Genomic DNA, 16,070 nt, shown 5'->3' on the forward strand with positions numbered 1-16,070 from the left:
GCCTCCAATTGCTTGTCATTGTTACAAGGTGGTGCTCATATACAACATCAGATATTAAAATAAAACGTCTGTCATAGTAAGTCAAGAGTGGGAATATTTCACTTTCTGATTACAGTGGTGGAGGAAAGGAACTCTTCATGCTTATTTTTAATTTATTTTTGTCAGCTGGATACATGTGACTTGCAAATTCAGGGGCTCTATTGCTGCCAAAGAAAGACGAAACAGAATTAAAAAAATAATCCATGAGTGCAATGGGATAGACCTGCGTTGGGAACAGCAGCTCAGTCCCCTTTTCACGTTGGTACAACATTCCCAAGTTGTCACACTCTTCAAATTCCTCCTTGGCCAGGAGTTAGGGACAGTCATGTAAGGTAAAGGAGCCAAACTGACAATTTGGCAGATCCCTTGCCAAAGCTAACCCTCCTCTCAGATTCAGTAATACAGTTAATGCATATAATGGCGGGGGGGGAGGGGGGAGGAAACAAACGCCATCAAAAATGATGTTGCTGATGTCTCACATCAGCAGTTCCCAGCCGGCACCAGTTCCACAGGACTGGGGGCCCATTCAGCTCGGTGCTGGTACCCACTAGTACGTTGTTGTCCAGCCCTGCTTCTCCACTCACTGCTCATATGTACATACGGACATACATATGGACGCTGTGGGTGTGGGCTTTTGCTCTGAGGCACCAAGGCTCTTGTGTGAGCTCACCTTCTCTTTGCACGTCTTTTGCCTCGTTACATTTTTCTTATATATTTTCTTACATATTTCTGTCCTGTATACGGAGTATTCATCATCCATCTCTGAAGTGAGCGAAGGAAGACCTTGGATTTCCTCTTGTTTTAAAATGCATGTGCGTGTCCAGAAATGAGTGGGAAGGGTGTGCTGGTATTTTTTTGCTTTTCCCCTAATTCTGGTTACAAATGCCACTCTCTGCCATGACATCCTCGGGGTGCCCTTTCTGAGATGCAAGCAAACCAGTCCGGGTGGCAGAAGATGCCGTTCTATAGCAGCGCTTGTCACCGTAGCTGGAAGCGCCTGGGTTCAGCTAAATCTTCTTAAGTGCCTATTTATTATTTAGATCCCTGTGCTTTCTAGATCGAGCAGTTCAGTGCCCTTTAACCCCTCATCTCCTCGATTTTTTCCGTTTGACTTGCTGTTAGTATGAATAATATTGCTGGAGGAGAGAGGTGTGCTGAATCAGTGCTGTGTGAACGGGCACGGTCGCTCTCAGCCTTGCACATTCGCATAAGCGGGGCACAAAGCTGCTGAGATGCTTTGCCGTGCCGTATGCGTAATCCTTCTCTCCCAACCAGTACAAACAAAGCCACTTGTTGATAAGTGTAGCAACAGCATCGTTGTATGAGTGTCTAATTAATGTCGCTGATTCTTGGCTTCAGCTTTGGTAAGCGCAACGTGAGTATTCAGCATCTGAGTATCATAGTTAAGTCATGAGACTGCCCTATAACCGCGCTGTGTCGGAGTCACACTCTGTCTGAATTCGTGCTCTATTTTCCCCACCCTGTTCTTTATTGTAGGCCAGTATATGCAGATATATGTTCTTCATATGTGCTTAGGACCTCATTTTGTTCAGGCTTACCTGAGATCTAACGTTTTGCTCTTTCTGCTTCACAGAATGCGATATTGATGCTGCTACTGCAATGATGCTGTTAAATACTTCCATTCAACAAGGGATGCTGGACTGTAAGCATGAGCCTTTTTTTTTTTCTTCTCTGCCCAGTAGCTAAATGTTTTCCCTACAAAGTTTCAAGAAACAGGTATGGTCTAGTTTCCAAATAGTAAGAGCAGTCAAGAAGCGATTCTGGTTCGATTATTCTTTCTGCAAACACTACAGAGTTTGACAGAACCACCTTCTCCCTGCGCGCCCACCCCCCCCAAAGTTTATGTTTTTTCTGCAAAGTTCTTCTCCTGCCCTCTTTGTGCTGGATGGGAAGAAGAGTTTCCTAGCTGCTTCTCTGTTTCTCCAGCTCTAGTTTTGATTAGCTGAAGACCGTTGTCACTGTGGGTGACTGTAAATGCGCACACGGTATTACAGCTCCCAAATTTGCAGCCAGCCAGCCACCGTGCGCTCGTTCTGCAGGGGACCTTCTCGGAATATTTGCTGACGATCCTTGTTTTTAATAGGTGAGAAACCTCAGCCTCTGAAGACACCGAAGAAGAGAAGTTACGGCAGTGCGTTCAATCCTCCCAGTTCCATGAACCTGCAGGAAAACGATTCCGCGGCCACCAATATCGATCCGAAGGAGGATCACAACTACAGTGCCAGCAGCATGGGCTCCCAGCGCTGCGCGTCCCGGTCCAGCGTGTCTTCCTTGTCCTCCCTTGACGAGGTGTACGACTTCATCTCCAAGAGCAGCCATGACGGCAGCGATGGCAGTGAAGGGTTTCACAGCGAAGTGGATACAGACGTTGACTACGAAGATGATCCTCTTGGAGACAGTGGCTATGCCTCGCAACCTTGCGGAGATACCTCTGAGGAAAATCAGCCTAACAACAAAGCACTCAAGGAGTTATGTCAAGAGATCGATGAGGAGCTGAAGGAAGCGGCAGGGTCTCTGCTCCACCTTGCTGGCATCCAAACGTGCTTGAGTTCCTTAATAAGTACTGCAAAGTCCCACTGTCACAAGCAAAGGAAAAAATAGTGTGTTTGTCAGTGTTGAATATATACATATATTTTTTTTAATTGTGGCAATACTCTTCTACTTTTACCCTTCACAAGGGAGATCAAAGCCATAAGAGGACTCATTGCTTTTTTATTTTTGGCGCTAACTATAATTTAGCCATTTATTTTTAAATCACTGCCTAAAAAGAAAAAAAAAATATTTAATCTTCTCAAATTAGAAGAGATGCATGACTTGTGAAAACCTGAAAGCATACTTCTTAATGATCACTTTTAATTTTTTTTTCTTTTAAATAGTCAATTTTATTTTTTCCTCCCAGAGATATGTCTGTTCAGATGCACATTGTGGATCATATTTACATCTCTGCTGGCTCCATCTGTAGAGGTGAACCTTGCCCTGTCTAAGGGCTCTGACTTCCATGTAAAAGACTGAAAAGGAGGAGAAAAAAGAAAGAAAGGGGGAAAAAAAGGCCCTGGCCTCAGTTGGCTTCTCCTGCTTGTCCTCTCTTGGCTCTTCTGAGACAGGTCCCAGTGGAAACGCTTGTGAAGCAACTCCAGGTGGCTGCAGTTTTCAGCCCGTGTGACACAGCAGCTGAAAACCTGTAGCGCCTCAGGAGCTGCTTCCAGCCAGATGCTCAGTGCCCCCTGGAAGAGTGGGGACAAAGGGTGGCTCAGGTGGGTACCATCTGCAGGTTTCTTTTTTTCCCTCCTTCCCCCAAATCTGTTGTGTGGTCAGATTCCTGAAGGAAAACAGGTGGGGGTTTTTTTATCCTTTTCTGGGGGCTTTTTTCTTGGGGGAGCGCGTGTGTGTGTCCTTCCCGTGCAGGTGCCCGCATGCATACGCATGCCTTGGGTGTAGTTGGCGGTGAAAGCTGCCGCTCACCAAGGTTGATGTTGTCCTTACGTTACCACCACTGTTAAATGCGTAATCCTGCCACATCCACCCTTCTGCCCCCCTATCCCGATGCAGGGAGGGGGAAAAAGAACCCAACAGTTGATGGTGGTGACCACCTGGAGGAGGTGGAGGCTTCAGGTGGTGAAAAGCTGCTGAAAAGGGCACATCTTACCCCGAATCCCCAAATAGAATAGCTTCCTTTTGGATCGGTGAACCCTGAATTGCTTTGGGGGTTTTTGCCCCTTCCCCCCAGTGCTCACTGGTTTTGTCACATGGGCTGTCCACACCTTTTGTTTCCCAGATGACTGTGCCTTGTGCGTGTGACCCCTGCCAGCCTCCTGCCGCCTGCGGGGCACCTCGCGTAGCCTTTGAGTGTACAGCGTAGCTCGGGAGGACCTCTCTGTTCGGGGAAGAAACTCCTTCACAATTCATTTTTGCAATAAAAGAACCTCTTTATAGTTCCCAGACATCCTTCAGCCAAAAATGTTTTAGTGGTATGGTGAAACTTTTTTCCTCCATTTTTTTTTCCTTTTAAAATCAGTGGTTATTGCTTACATGTTCCTGTAGATGATGCCACTTTTTTTAGTTTCTGTTCAAAAATGGGTAAGCAGTTCTGTTGGAGTGGGTTTTAACAGTACTGTACATTATAAGGATGCCTTAAGTATGTTGCAGAATTGATACAACTATCAAAGGTCATCTTTCCTGTTTCTGAAAGGCAGCATGATGTGCCATAAATGTTCTCACTACCACGTGAAGCTATTGCTTCCAGCAGGTGTCGGGCAAGCTGGTCGAAAATTAGGAGCAGAGCCACCTAGGAAACCAATGTCCACTGTTTTGGTTATTGAAAACAGTGCTGGATCCAGCCAAAAGTTCACCTTTCCCTAACAGGGTATTTTTCTGGCTATGTGGAGGCCTTTCTTAGATCAGTGTGGGGGTTTGAGTTGGGGTTTTTTTTCTTGTGGTTTTTTTTTTTCCTTGGTTTTTTTTTCTTCTTTGTCAGTCTCTTCATGAATACTTCCATAAACTGTCTGTTTCAAATACCAACACAGCCGTGCTGCCGAAGGTCTGTTGCTCTGAGGGCCTGTTCCAGTGCCTCTTGAAGACAACGGTGGTGCTCCCGCTGGCTCGATGGCTGTTGGATCAAGCCTGAAATATTTTGAGGTGGTTTGTGTTTGGGAATTTAAAGCCAACCTTATGGGTTTTTTTAAAGCACAAACACCAGGAGAAAAAGTGTTGTGTTGGGGTTTTTTGCTTGGTTGTTTTTTTTTTCCCCAGTTACTTCAGTTTAAAAAATTATTTATTTCTTGAAAGGGAAGAAGAATACTCTGCTGCATCCCTGCTTTGTGTGAGCACCCGTAACAGGGCAGCATGTGTGCAGACGTGTATGTCTTCTGGATGTCACAAGTGGTGCATTAGCCAATTAAAACTGTTACTGGATGTGTTACTGATGGATAGTAGGGGTAAAACTCGCGATTTCAAAGAAAATGAAGTACCAGCGCAGTGGTTCTTAGGATTTTGGAGTGTGGAGGTACGAATGCTTGGTGGAACTGCTTTTTGCTCACGGGTTTGCTTTTGTACCTTGATGGAAAACTGCCAAGAGCGGAGTTTGTGTCAATGTGAAAACGAGGATTCGGCTACACAGAAATAGTGTTAGCAGCCTGGGATTTTGCTCGGTGCCATGATTTCATTTGCATGCTGTTGAAGAGGGGTGCTATTGGGCTCCCGCTGAAGGTGGCTGCAGCTTCTCTGTAGCTTCCAGTGAAAGCTGGATCGAGGTCCAAGTAGTCTGGAAAGTGCTCCATGGTTTGGTTTGGTTTGGTTCCGAATTAATTTTTTGCCTCAGATGACATTTGAGAAGGTTAATACTTACTAGGAGTGTGGCTGTGCTGCTGTTAACCCTGAAGTTGGTGATGACTACTTCAGAATTTCGGAAGGGATGGGGTTGGGATGCTAACACTGCATTTAATTACCATATGCAACAAGCAATAAAACCATACTAATCTGAAGTTAGTGGTGAAAGCTGCATCCATCCTTACAGCTTTTAGCCTGGGAGAACTGGAATTGTGGAAGGGGGGAAGTAATGGCAGCCTTTCCCCAGGACGCAGAGCACCTTCATGCTTTGCCGTCTTCTCTCTCTCCTTCCAAAGGAGAAGGCAGACGAGCAGTGCTCCTGGACCTGTTCTAGCACGTCGTCCCATGCCTCTGCCCGTACGTTTGGGCAGGCAAAGGCTTCATCTCAGTTGCAGAGCACCCCTCTTGGTAGTGGGAGAAGAGCTGCCCTTCCTTTCGCTTACATATCTAGCATCGGGTTTGGGTTTGCCACCTCAGTTAGAGACCCTGGTGTATATAGTATAAATGGAGTATAATTAAAAGTTATTTTGATTGTTGGGTTTGGGGTTTTTTTGGTTTGGTTTTTTTTGTTTTTTGTTTCTTGTTTTTTAGTGACATATGTAAAATGTTCATGCCAATGATTGACTTGGATATATTTTGGCAAGAAAAGTATTAATGAACCACATTCAAGTCTTTAAATACAGTGAAGAAGTGTATGAGAGTCGTGTATAAGGGAGGCTGCTCTGTTCAGGATAAATCTGGTGTGAACACTCTACAAACCTGTATTGGCCTTTCAGATTCCAATACTAAATTACTGCTTTTGTGAAAGTCACATCAAACGTTTTAAAATCCGACTGTAAAGTGGAAGTTATACGGTTTGCAAATTTTCATCAGCCTGAAAAGTAAGTACAAGCTTTGGTTAAAGCAAAGTACACTCGTACATGTTAATAATGGTGTAGTCAAAATATTTATTGAAAAGAAAAGGTAGACTATTTTAAATGTTGCACCTGCCATTATATCTTAAAGCACATTCTTCACACCTAACTGCCAGTGCCATTATCAAGTCTGTTTTATAAGTGTACATTTCTTCAAACTAAAAAGTGCATAATTAAAAGTATTATGTTACTGCCATATAGTGATATAAAACATTTTATAATTGCCAATTCATTGTAACTATTATTTATTTAAAAATGAATTGTAAGAATGCTTTCTGATCAAATGAACCAGAGTTGTTTTAAAACCGTTCCCATTAGCTTGTTTCTAATGTAGCATAAGCAATGTCCTTGGGTTTGTTTAGAATAATTTTGCCAGTAGGTGACCAATTCTAACCCGTTTTCCTCCGGTTTAGTCCTTTACCTGTTTTAAAGACTATTTACAGAAGTTTAGTTTTTTGTATGCTAATCTCTGTTAATTAAAATGTTTATAAATTTTATTTTTACCAAAGAGATGCAATTCATTATGACAAAATATTGCAGAATAAACTTTGTTTTATAACATTTGTGACTTTTCTGCCCACATTTTTCATTCAGATGATCAAAGGGGCTTTTCTAAAATAAACAGCATTGCAAACAGAAAGCGCTGTGTTCTCTCTTTATCTACAGACCCTGGTTCTGGTCTCAGGTGATGCTCTGAGTGCTCCACCTTCCCATTTAAAGCTCTCCCATGAGACTGGACTAGGGTAAAAAGCCAAATGTGTAATTCACCGTAGGCTGGGTAAGGTGGCTGCATGCATGTGGAGGTCGTGTAAAATACCCTGCCAACCCACAGCAGGATTTGCTTGCAGTCAGGTTCACCCATAGCTGGCCCATAATGTTGGAAGAGCATCTAACAAAGGCAAGATTTCACCCTTTAACCTGGAACTCAGGGAATGTTTTGACATCTTGGAAATTGCTGAAGTACTACTGTGTACCTTTTGCCCTCCTGTGCAAAAGCATTTGTTTAAACAGAAATAAATCTTTTTCTGATGAAATTATTTCATTAACTGTAATTGTTTACAGTTCTGTATCCATATTGTGGCGGCCAAGTTGCTTGTATGATGCTCGAAGATCAACGGCGTGATACGGGACAGGTAATTTACAAAAATGTGTCCCTGGATAAAGCTGCACGGGTCTTGTTTGGTGGTTGTTTCAGTGTTTACTTTTTCAGATATGATTTATGGTGTCTGTTGGGCCTTACGGAAAGCACACAGGTGGGAACTTCACTAGCAGGAATGAAACAGTCCCCATCCCACTTTCCACTTCCCTTGGCTTGTGGCTCCCAGGCCAGCTTTCCCCTCCCGTGCACGCACACACATGCACACTCCCGATGCCTAAGAGGCAGAAGTACCAGAGGAGGAAACAAGATGTGACATGATGCTTTTCTCTCTTAAAAGCAGACATTCTATTTTGTTGGGTTTTTTTTTAACCTACTAGTATCACTGAGTGAAGCTTCCTCTGTAGGATCCGATGGAAATGCAATTTCCTTTTGCAGTGAAGTGATGTGGAAGACTTTTAACAAAGACTTGTCTCCGTCACCGTGTGAAATAAAATTTAAATCACAAATTACAGAATATATATGCGCTATTAACATCTTTGATTTAGTGTTCGTCTTAATATACTGATAAGAGAACAACTGCTCTAATTAGTTTGGACAAAATCACAGCTATGTATCATATGTTAATGATATCTTTCTAATTGTTATTCACTATATTATGCTAAGAGAGCCTTAAGTTCATTGTTAAATTTCCCAAGAGTGTTTTCCTCTGTTACGACTTTGCTGGAAATTACCCTCTGTACGGAGCCACAACTCTAGAAATAAAGCATTAACTGAAGCAATTACCCACTTATACCAGCTGTATTTTAAGGATATTTGTTGAAGAAATACTTAATAGATTAGATGTATTTGGAAAAAATGGCTGTCTAAATTTAACACAGAATGTGGTTATACTTTCACAGCTCTTGAGTTTCCAGTTACCTGTAAGCATTGTTAGTTTGGACTGTATGAAGAGTGTGCTGGTATGAGATGGTAGAAGACCTTGTTGCAGCTTGATAGTCTGGAGAGTGCTGTAATAGGGTTTCTTGTGCTCCCTTTTCTTCCGGAAGGCTCTCCTGAAAGCTACCTGCTCTTACAGTTATAAACTTCTTACAGCTAACATAAGATTATTAACTACCCTCTGCCAGTGTTAGTTTAAACAGCTCTTCGTTAAACATCAGAGTGTTTATTTTCCTATTGCATCAGTACAAAAGCAATCACTTCCCTCCTTAGGCTCTTGACTTGTTAAACAAACCAAGATTATTTAGTTTCTGTTGGGAGGACATGATCTTCATTCCTCTTAACCACTTCTCTCCACATTTGAATTCATGAGAAAAGAGCTATAGACACTCTTCTAGGGTGCTGGTGCCTTTTGTAACCTGGCCTTAATATTTCCCTGACTTTGCAGCACCACTCTTGCCTGGCATGTCCTAGGCTTGTCATGACCTTTACCCGGTCACATACAGTCGGCTAATCCCGCTGTCAGCTGATGTGTCCCTGCCTTTGTTGTCCTCCATCACTGCCAAGCAGCGAGGCCCCAGTTGGCGGAAAAAGTTGGTAGTTCGTGACCTGGAACTTGATTTAATGAGATCTGTCCTGATCCCGACTCTTTGTGATCTCTCCTGGTAACCTTCCTGCTCACCAGGAACTCCTTTTTGGCACAGCCTGTCCAAATAAAGGAAGAAGAACAAGACTTATCAGCTGTTCAGCTCATTTTGCAGTTATCTACAAGGTTGGGGATTTTTGTTGTTGTCTTAAAACAGTGGGGATAGACCAAAGGTGTCTTTGCCTCATGCCTTAATAGGAGATGCTACATTTGCCACTGTCAGGCTTCATTTGAGTCATGGGAATGACTGCCTTCAACCAAGTACTTGCCTGTGCTCTTTCAGTGTTGAGAGAAGGACATCCAGCTCTCAAAACCAGGTACGCCTATCCGAGTGTGGCTTTTATGCTGGTTGCTATAATCTCTTGTTTCCATAGCATCTTGACTTGAGGCAGCATATGAGATTGGGCTGAGTATCTAATTTCTGTATCCATTTCAAAGGCACTGGTGGCAGCAGTTAAGCACTCGAGGTATTTTCATGCCTGGAAATGCAGGTTGACCCCTATCAGGCCAGCCTCAGAAGTGCTGATGTGCTTATGGGCTTTGCAGGTGGCAGGCAGGTGTTCGAAAAAATCTCTGTAGGTGCCTAGATCAAGCTTGACACAGCATCACTTTTAAGAATAGATTTTGTGCCTCAAAGGCTTTTTTTTAATTTATTAATTAAGTAGGTATCTTAGTTTCTTGCTAAGATCCAGCATGTTCCCAGTTGTTTTAAATGCTAAAATTAGCTCAGCAAACTAAATTTTCATAAAGGTACATTTTATTCTCTCTCACAAGCTTTGTGCATGTTTTCCGAACTGCCGGCGGAGGTTTCCATGCTCTGAATACACAGTCAGACCACCACAAATTACAAGCATTTTGCTTTTCTTTTGGCTCCGAGTAATTGGAAAAGATTAAAAATCCACCTGTTGAGCTTGATGACGGGGTGCTGGCTGAAATGACCTGCTGTTCCGCGCAGACTCCGCGAGCCCTTCCACAGGGGCAGGTAAGGTGTAGGCAGAGCTGAGCCATTTCAAAAGAAAAGATTTTTCCTTAAATCTGGGTATTAACTGGAGTGCGATCGTGTTGGATGCTACCTTAAAAAATGGATGCTGCCATGCTGCATGATGTCACCTTGACCCAATCATAACCCATTTTCTGTGAGCATAATAACGTTAACTCCCCGGAGTAGCATCCACTGAGTGACAGCAGCATCCCATGCAGCCGTTGCTAAGCGACAAGATTCAGCTTTCAGCAGGATCTAATTTTAAAGTATTTAACCCTAGATCTGTCAAGGTTCATTATTTCCGATGTGGTTGTTAATCCCTACTTGTTGGTGTCCAACTTCACAAATACCTTGCCGCTGGTAGCTTTGTTTTATCACATACTGGGGCTCGTAACGAGAAGTGTAAGCACCCTGGGCAGACCTTGATACCAAATTTCATTTTACTGCTGATCTATGCACAGAAATATGGGATGCAATTAGAGGTGGAAAATAGTGCATTGTCATTCTGTGGATCTTCCTGGTTTTGCTGGCTCCTGCAAGTGGCTTGCACCTACTTTCTTTCTAAGGAATGCTGGTTTTCAGCCGCATGAATGCTTATGGATGGGTAGCTGGCAATAACAATTAAGCTTCAATTTTTAGTAATACTATGTGTCCTTTTACGTTTGGCAGATTTTCATCTAGGTTAAGAAGCCTCTCTTTTTATCTAAAACCATTCCAAAAAACCTGCTAGCATTTTGAAATTTAGGGGTGTTTTAATACCGGAAAACTTTAACTCTTCTAAATCATTACATAGAATATTTACAGATCATGATGAAGTTTCACAGAAAAGCTTCACAGATAATTATTTTTTTTATTATTAAATACGTTTTCTACATATTACTTCTTTCTAAAGTGTAGAGACCTGGAAGTGTACTCCCATATTTAAAAAAAAAAAATAAAAATCTGACCAACTGTGTCATTCCTTGATTAATTACTACACATGTCCCTGTAAGTGCACTCAAGTTCACTGCTTCTTAAAGGTACATGATATTTCACTCAGCTGAAATAATGCTGCTTTTACTGATCAGCATCATAAACAAAAAAAAAAAAAAAAAAAGGAAAAAAAAAAACCCACTGAGGAGTGCACAACTCCCCCCATTAAATGCAGCAAAATACAAAGAAAAAGAAATTGGAAGATTCACATTTTTAAAAACGCTAATATAGATCATCTCAGCCTTGTAATCCCCCCTAAGATTCCTCCTCCTCCCCCCATTGTTAGGATTCAGAACCGGCACCACGTTGCTCCTCATGCTGTTTCTCCTTTCCAGTTCCTACTAATCCGCAAAGACAAACGCGTCTCTGCCAAGGCACTTTTTCAGCAGCCAATATGATCATAATACTCCCTTGCTGCCTTTTGATCCTCCTGAGGCGCCCCCCCCTTCCACTGCTTTAAGTTCACGTTTCCCATCGCCAGGCTTGTGATGTACCAATAACTGTCTATCGCTTTCTCCTTCCACATGGTGTCTTGTGCCTTCTCCCTGTGCTCTGCCGGTGAGGAACCCTGCCCTGTGTCTCCTCCATCCCTCTTCTTTTTCCACAGCAGTCTTTACACACCAAAGACCTGGCTCCAGCTCGTTCCAAAAATCCAAATTATTTCTGGAGGTGCCAGAATCCCTTTAAAATGAAAAATAAAAATGTTCATGAATCAGAATAGTTCTGATTAAAATGTTTCCTAAACTACTGGTAAATCTTCCAGCTCTCTCTCCCTTCTCTGCTCATCTGTCTGTCTCCAGAGATTTGAGAAAATTAAGACAAACCTATGCCTTCTTTGCTGCAGGTAACAGCTCCTGCTTCATTGATGTTACTTGCATGGGCGAGTCAGGACTTCTTTCAAAGGCTTGCAGGTCTGTGTCCACAATGGTGTATGTGAAAAAGCATCCACTTTGCACTGTGCGAGCTTCCTAATGCTCCCTCTCCATTCAGCCTTTTATCCTTCTCTATGAGGTCGGACAGTTTGTCTCCCAGGATTTAATGTACATTGCTTCTATTTTTCTTCCTCCAACAAACATGCAAGGCTGTAGAATCCGAGCGCAGGCAGCCTTAGCTGGGCCAATGTGTCTCAGCTACAGCCCCTGCAAGCATGAAGAGAAGCAAAGCAGGAAATGAGGCTGCAGAAGATGTGTAGACCTTCAACAAAAGATGGCAGAGCTAGGGAAAAGGGTTCCTTTTCCTAGAAGAGGGGGAATTCTGCATTTATTTTTAAATTTTTTTTAAAAGGGGGAAGAAACGTAAACCTTTTCAGCTGTTACTATGTTCTGCTGTTTTATGGAGCGAATATCAGTAAGGATTTGCTGTGAAGATGTAGAAGTTGCTGCTGTTGCACCAAGGGCTGGTACGTGTTGTACCTGAGAGGAACGTGAGCTGCAAAGTCAACTCTGAATTATCGCAGGCAGCTGCCTGCTCAGTTTTTCCATCTTCTTGTTCTCAGCAATTTCTTTTCTCACAAAGGCGCCACTCCCCCAGCCATGCACACACCCTATAGATGACTCAGGCTATTTATCCTATGGGCTGGGAAGGGACGCAAGAGACAAGGGAGACTTGTTTTAATTTCTATTTTTAAATGCTATGGAAACACTGAAATTATGATAATGAAGACTGCAAATAATTAAAAGAAACTGTTCTGTGAAGTGCATATCTGTACACGCATCTACTTTTTTTTTGAGTACTTGGCTTTTTTTTGTTTCATCAGAACAATCAGATTTTGAAAGAGGTGAAAGGTTATATATAACAAACAGCTTGCTACAGAGTCACCATGAGAAATAACGAGCACATATCATGAGCACATATCCTGCTGTTCGTACTTGCCGTTGCTACGATAACAGAAACAAAACACCAGTTTAGGGTGTTTGCAGCTTCTGAGGATGTGGTTTATGCATTGCTCGTGATAGCCTGCTGGCTGAAGATGGCTCCCTTTCAATAATTTTTTAATTTTTTTTCCAGATCTTAGAAACCTTTTTGTTGTGAATACTTGTAAGCATGTACGTAATGATAATGAAGTTTATTTTCCCAAAGCACAGAAAACATTCTGTGGATAGTTCAAAATACCTTCTTTATTTCTTTACCTGCTCCTGTTCACAGGGTATGTGAGTACAAGTTCTGACTAATCAGACAGAGGGAAGGCACTGTTTGAGCAGGGAAGGGAGGACAGACAAGCTTGAAAATAGAGCACAGCAAAACAATCACTGTAATTCTTAGATAAATTATTTGTCTTGAGACCGCATCTAAAATTCAACACCCATCATACTAGCTGCTGAGCACAGACATAAGGACACCCTCTGTTCCACTGTATACCCTCTGCTCTCCATCCTCCCCCGTGAGAGCCAAGCCAAGCAAAACCACTGTGACCCTCGTAAGGGATTTCTTTGCTCAACCATCATGTTCTAGCTTGCATTAAGTTCTGCTGCCTTAACGTCTACACGTATTCCCGTGGGTGGATTTGCAGAGGGTAGTATTTTAGGGGTCCTGTGGCAACCACTCCGCACTGCCTGGCATTCTACTCGCTTGACCTCTCTCACTCTGAACTTCTGATGGCAGGATCAGTCCTTTGCAATTACATACTGAGTCACTGACAAGGAAGCATTACGACACCATGCTGCAGCAACACACATTGTGTGTCTCTTTGGTGCAGTGCTCGGACAACCTTGCTCTCTAGGGAGAGATGAGTATTAAGAAAGCGCTCGCAAGGAAACAGCACAATAAAGACATTTTTTCACAGCTGAAAGTAGGGGAAGCAGCACTACAGCTGCAATGACAAATCAAAAGGCTGAATCCGAGAATTTCCTATGAGGAAGTTAAGAAAAAAACCCCAAACAAGCCACATAACTTCTGTTAGCTGTATTGTTTGGGAAGTTGACTCAGGCTGTTTACTAAGCACCACCATTGAATGGTGATAAATTACAACATGGTATGTTCCTAACAGCATCGGGATTCCAGGATCCCTGACAAACTGGGTAAGACAGGAGCGCTGTAAAATACAAGAGGCTGGCCTGATGCTTAAAATACATTGAAACAGAGCTGTTCTGATAAGCCTAAAAATCCTGCAGTCAGCTCTCAGTCTAACAGCCTTTAAGCAGTAAAAGCACCCATATCTCTTGATTCACTCTTGATCCACTTGCGTTTTAAGAAACTGGCGTTACCTCCTATGATAAATGCCCTATATAATGTACATTTGGATCACACCGTTCTGTCTGTGTTCCTCCACCCTGAATGCTAGCTGCCCAGTCAGAAACACCGTTGTTGTCAGTGGGAAAGCAATACATTCTGCTACAACCAGGCACTGTAATTCCCTCGGCTCCCTTTCCCAGCTTTCAGCTGTGAAACCTCTCTGCCAGCATTCACTGCACCAGATACAAGGAGAAATTTTTATCACAAAAGCATCTTTGAACACAGCACAAACCAGGAGCACTGTATTTTGCAAAGCATGTTCAAAGCATTTCAAGCTAACATTTCATGAAAGACATATCCTAGAAAATGCAAACCTAAAATACAGGCTTAGAATCAATTGTAAAGGTTTTTAATAATTTTCTAGTATAAAATTTACTGCACTGATGTGTGAGGATGTGTGCACACCATGCAAGGTGTGCTGCTGTTAACCTGGTGTGCTGAATGTCAACTGCAAACTCCATTTACTTCATTAAGAACTTCCGTAGGGAATACAAAATGGAGTGGGAAGAGTAGCCTGTTGTGGCTGTAATGTTAAAAACCAGAGCTTCCTTATTTCTTATTCCACTATTGCTATTTCAGCTCTTCTGGTCACACAGAACGGCAGCAAGATCATTTGGATGAATAGTGACAATATGTGTTTTGCTTTTTTCCCCCTTTTAGCTTCCTAAAAATGTGCAGTCTCTGTTCTTGCAATATGGATCAGTGACATGTCCTCCAACATTCAGACTTCCTGTGGAGATACAAACATATTTACTAATCTGGCCACCACATCACATTTAGTGCTTGCCAATTCCACTACTGTGATAAGCAAAAGAATAGCACACACCGTCAAACCCTCAAGACTAAGGAAAAGGATTAGCCCCCATTACTGGCACCTACTGTCTACTCCTACTTAAGAGAAACAAAGGGAAAAGGAGCTAAGAAAATGGTGATTTAGCCTCTCTAGCACTACCCACTACTGAGGAAAGGCTATGAAGACACCATGCTGAAATCAAGTGGAAAAAAATGATACCATGGAAACTGAACAAAAATAATAATTTGCTCTTACATCTCTATCCTAGAGCAGGAAGCCCTTAACCTGCAAATCACCAGCTGCTCAGCATATACTGGTGAAGTATCATCACATTTTTGCCTCATTATTCTTTTCCTTACACATCTGTTCCCAGGCATTTTCAGCAACAAAATCCTGCATTGGCTGGATATCTGGCAGGAGCAAATACACCTATTATGATGTCTTCAGATTCTGCTTAAAGAGTGCTGATGGTATAGACACATTTTAATGTTTGGAAAATCGGAGGATAAAGAAGAAAATAGGAGATAATCAGCACAGTCTAAGCGATCTCTAAAGGAGGCTGGCTGAACACGGGGGAAGCTGAAAGGCGGCTCTGAAACAAAGGGCCCTTCAGGCAGGGAAGCCCCCCCCGCCCCTCCCCAGGGAACCACAGGGTGCAGCTACTCAAAACGACCCCCCCGACTGTGGAATTCGTGTTTCTGCGGCTGGAGAGCAAACTGCCAGCGCTGCACTGACAGGATTTACTCGTGTTCGCCTTCGTTAGGATACAGCGGCACTAAACGTGGAGCACAGCCGTAGTGGCGGAAAACCAAGTGCCACTCGCTGTGAACCACCAGAAATTACTTAACCGCCTTTGGTTGCACTTTTTCACCTCAGAATCTGCAACAAATGTATTTGCCCCAGCGCATCCCGGGGACGCCGCGCACTGCAGCAGCCCGCCCCCGCCTGAGGCGCGGTGTCCCCCCGGCCAACCGGGCCGGCCGGGCGGCTGCGCCCCGGGGTGCTCGCCCGCCGCCGCCGCAGGCCCAGGCCCGGCGCTCCCCCTAGCGTCAGCCCTGCGGCGGCCGCGGGGGCTGAGGGACCGGCCCCGGCACTCAGGGACGGCGCCGAGG

At 43.4% G+C, this 16,070-nt stretch overlaps 1 protein-coding gene and 1 long non-coding RNA gene across 2 annotated transcripts in view; one reads left to right on the plus strand and one right to left on the minus strand.

Annotated features, from left to right (window-relative positions):
* Nucleotides 1-6,860, plus strand: part of FOXN2 (forkhead box N2) — a 34,295-nt gene extending 27,435 nt beyond the window's left edge. The window contains 3 exon segments of the mRNA XM_080408675.1: nt 1,634-1,702; nt 2,144-2,573; nt 2,575-6,860. Of these exon segments, the coding sequence (XP_080264801.1) occupies nt 1,634-1,702; nt 2,144-2,573; nt 2,575-2,608 (533 nt within the window). The 3' untranslated portion in view covers nt 2,609-6,860.
* On the minus strand, nt 2,911-15,770 carry LOC308072166. The gene is made up of 2 exons (XR_013931553.1): nt 9,250-15,770; nt 2,911-9,039 (listed from the first exon to the last, which is right to left on the minus strand). It is a non-coding gene; the product is annotated as an uncharacterized lncRNA (long non-coding RNA).
* Between the last annotated feature and the right edge of the window lie 300 nt (nt 15,771-16,070).

Source organism: Falco punctatus (genome assembly GCF_963210335.1).
Source record: "Falco punctatus genome assembly, chromosome: 12".
Lineage (NCBI taxonomy): Eukaryota > Metazoa > Chordata > Aves > Falconiformes > Falconidae > Falco > Falco punctatus.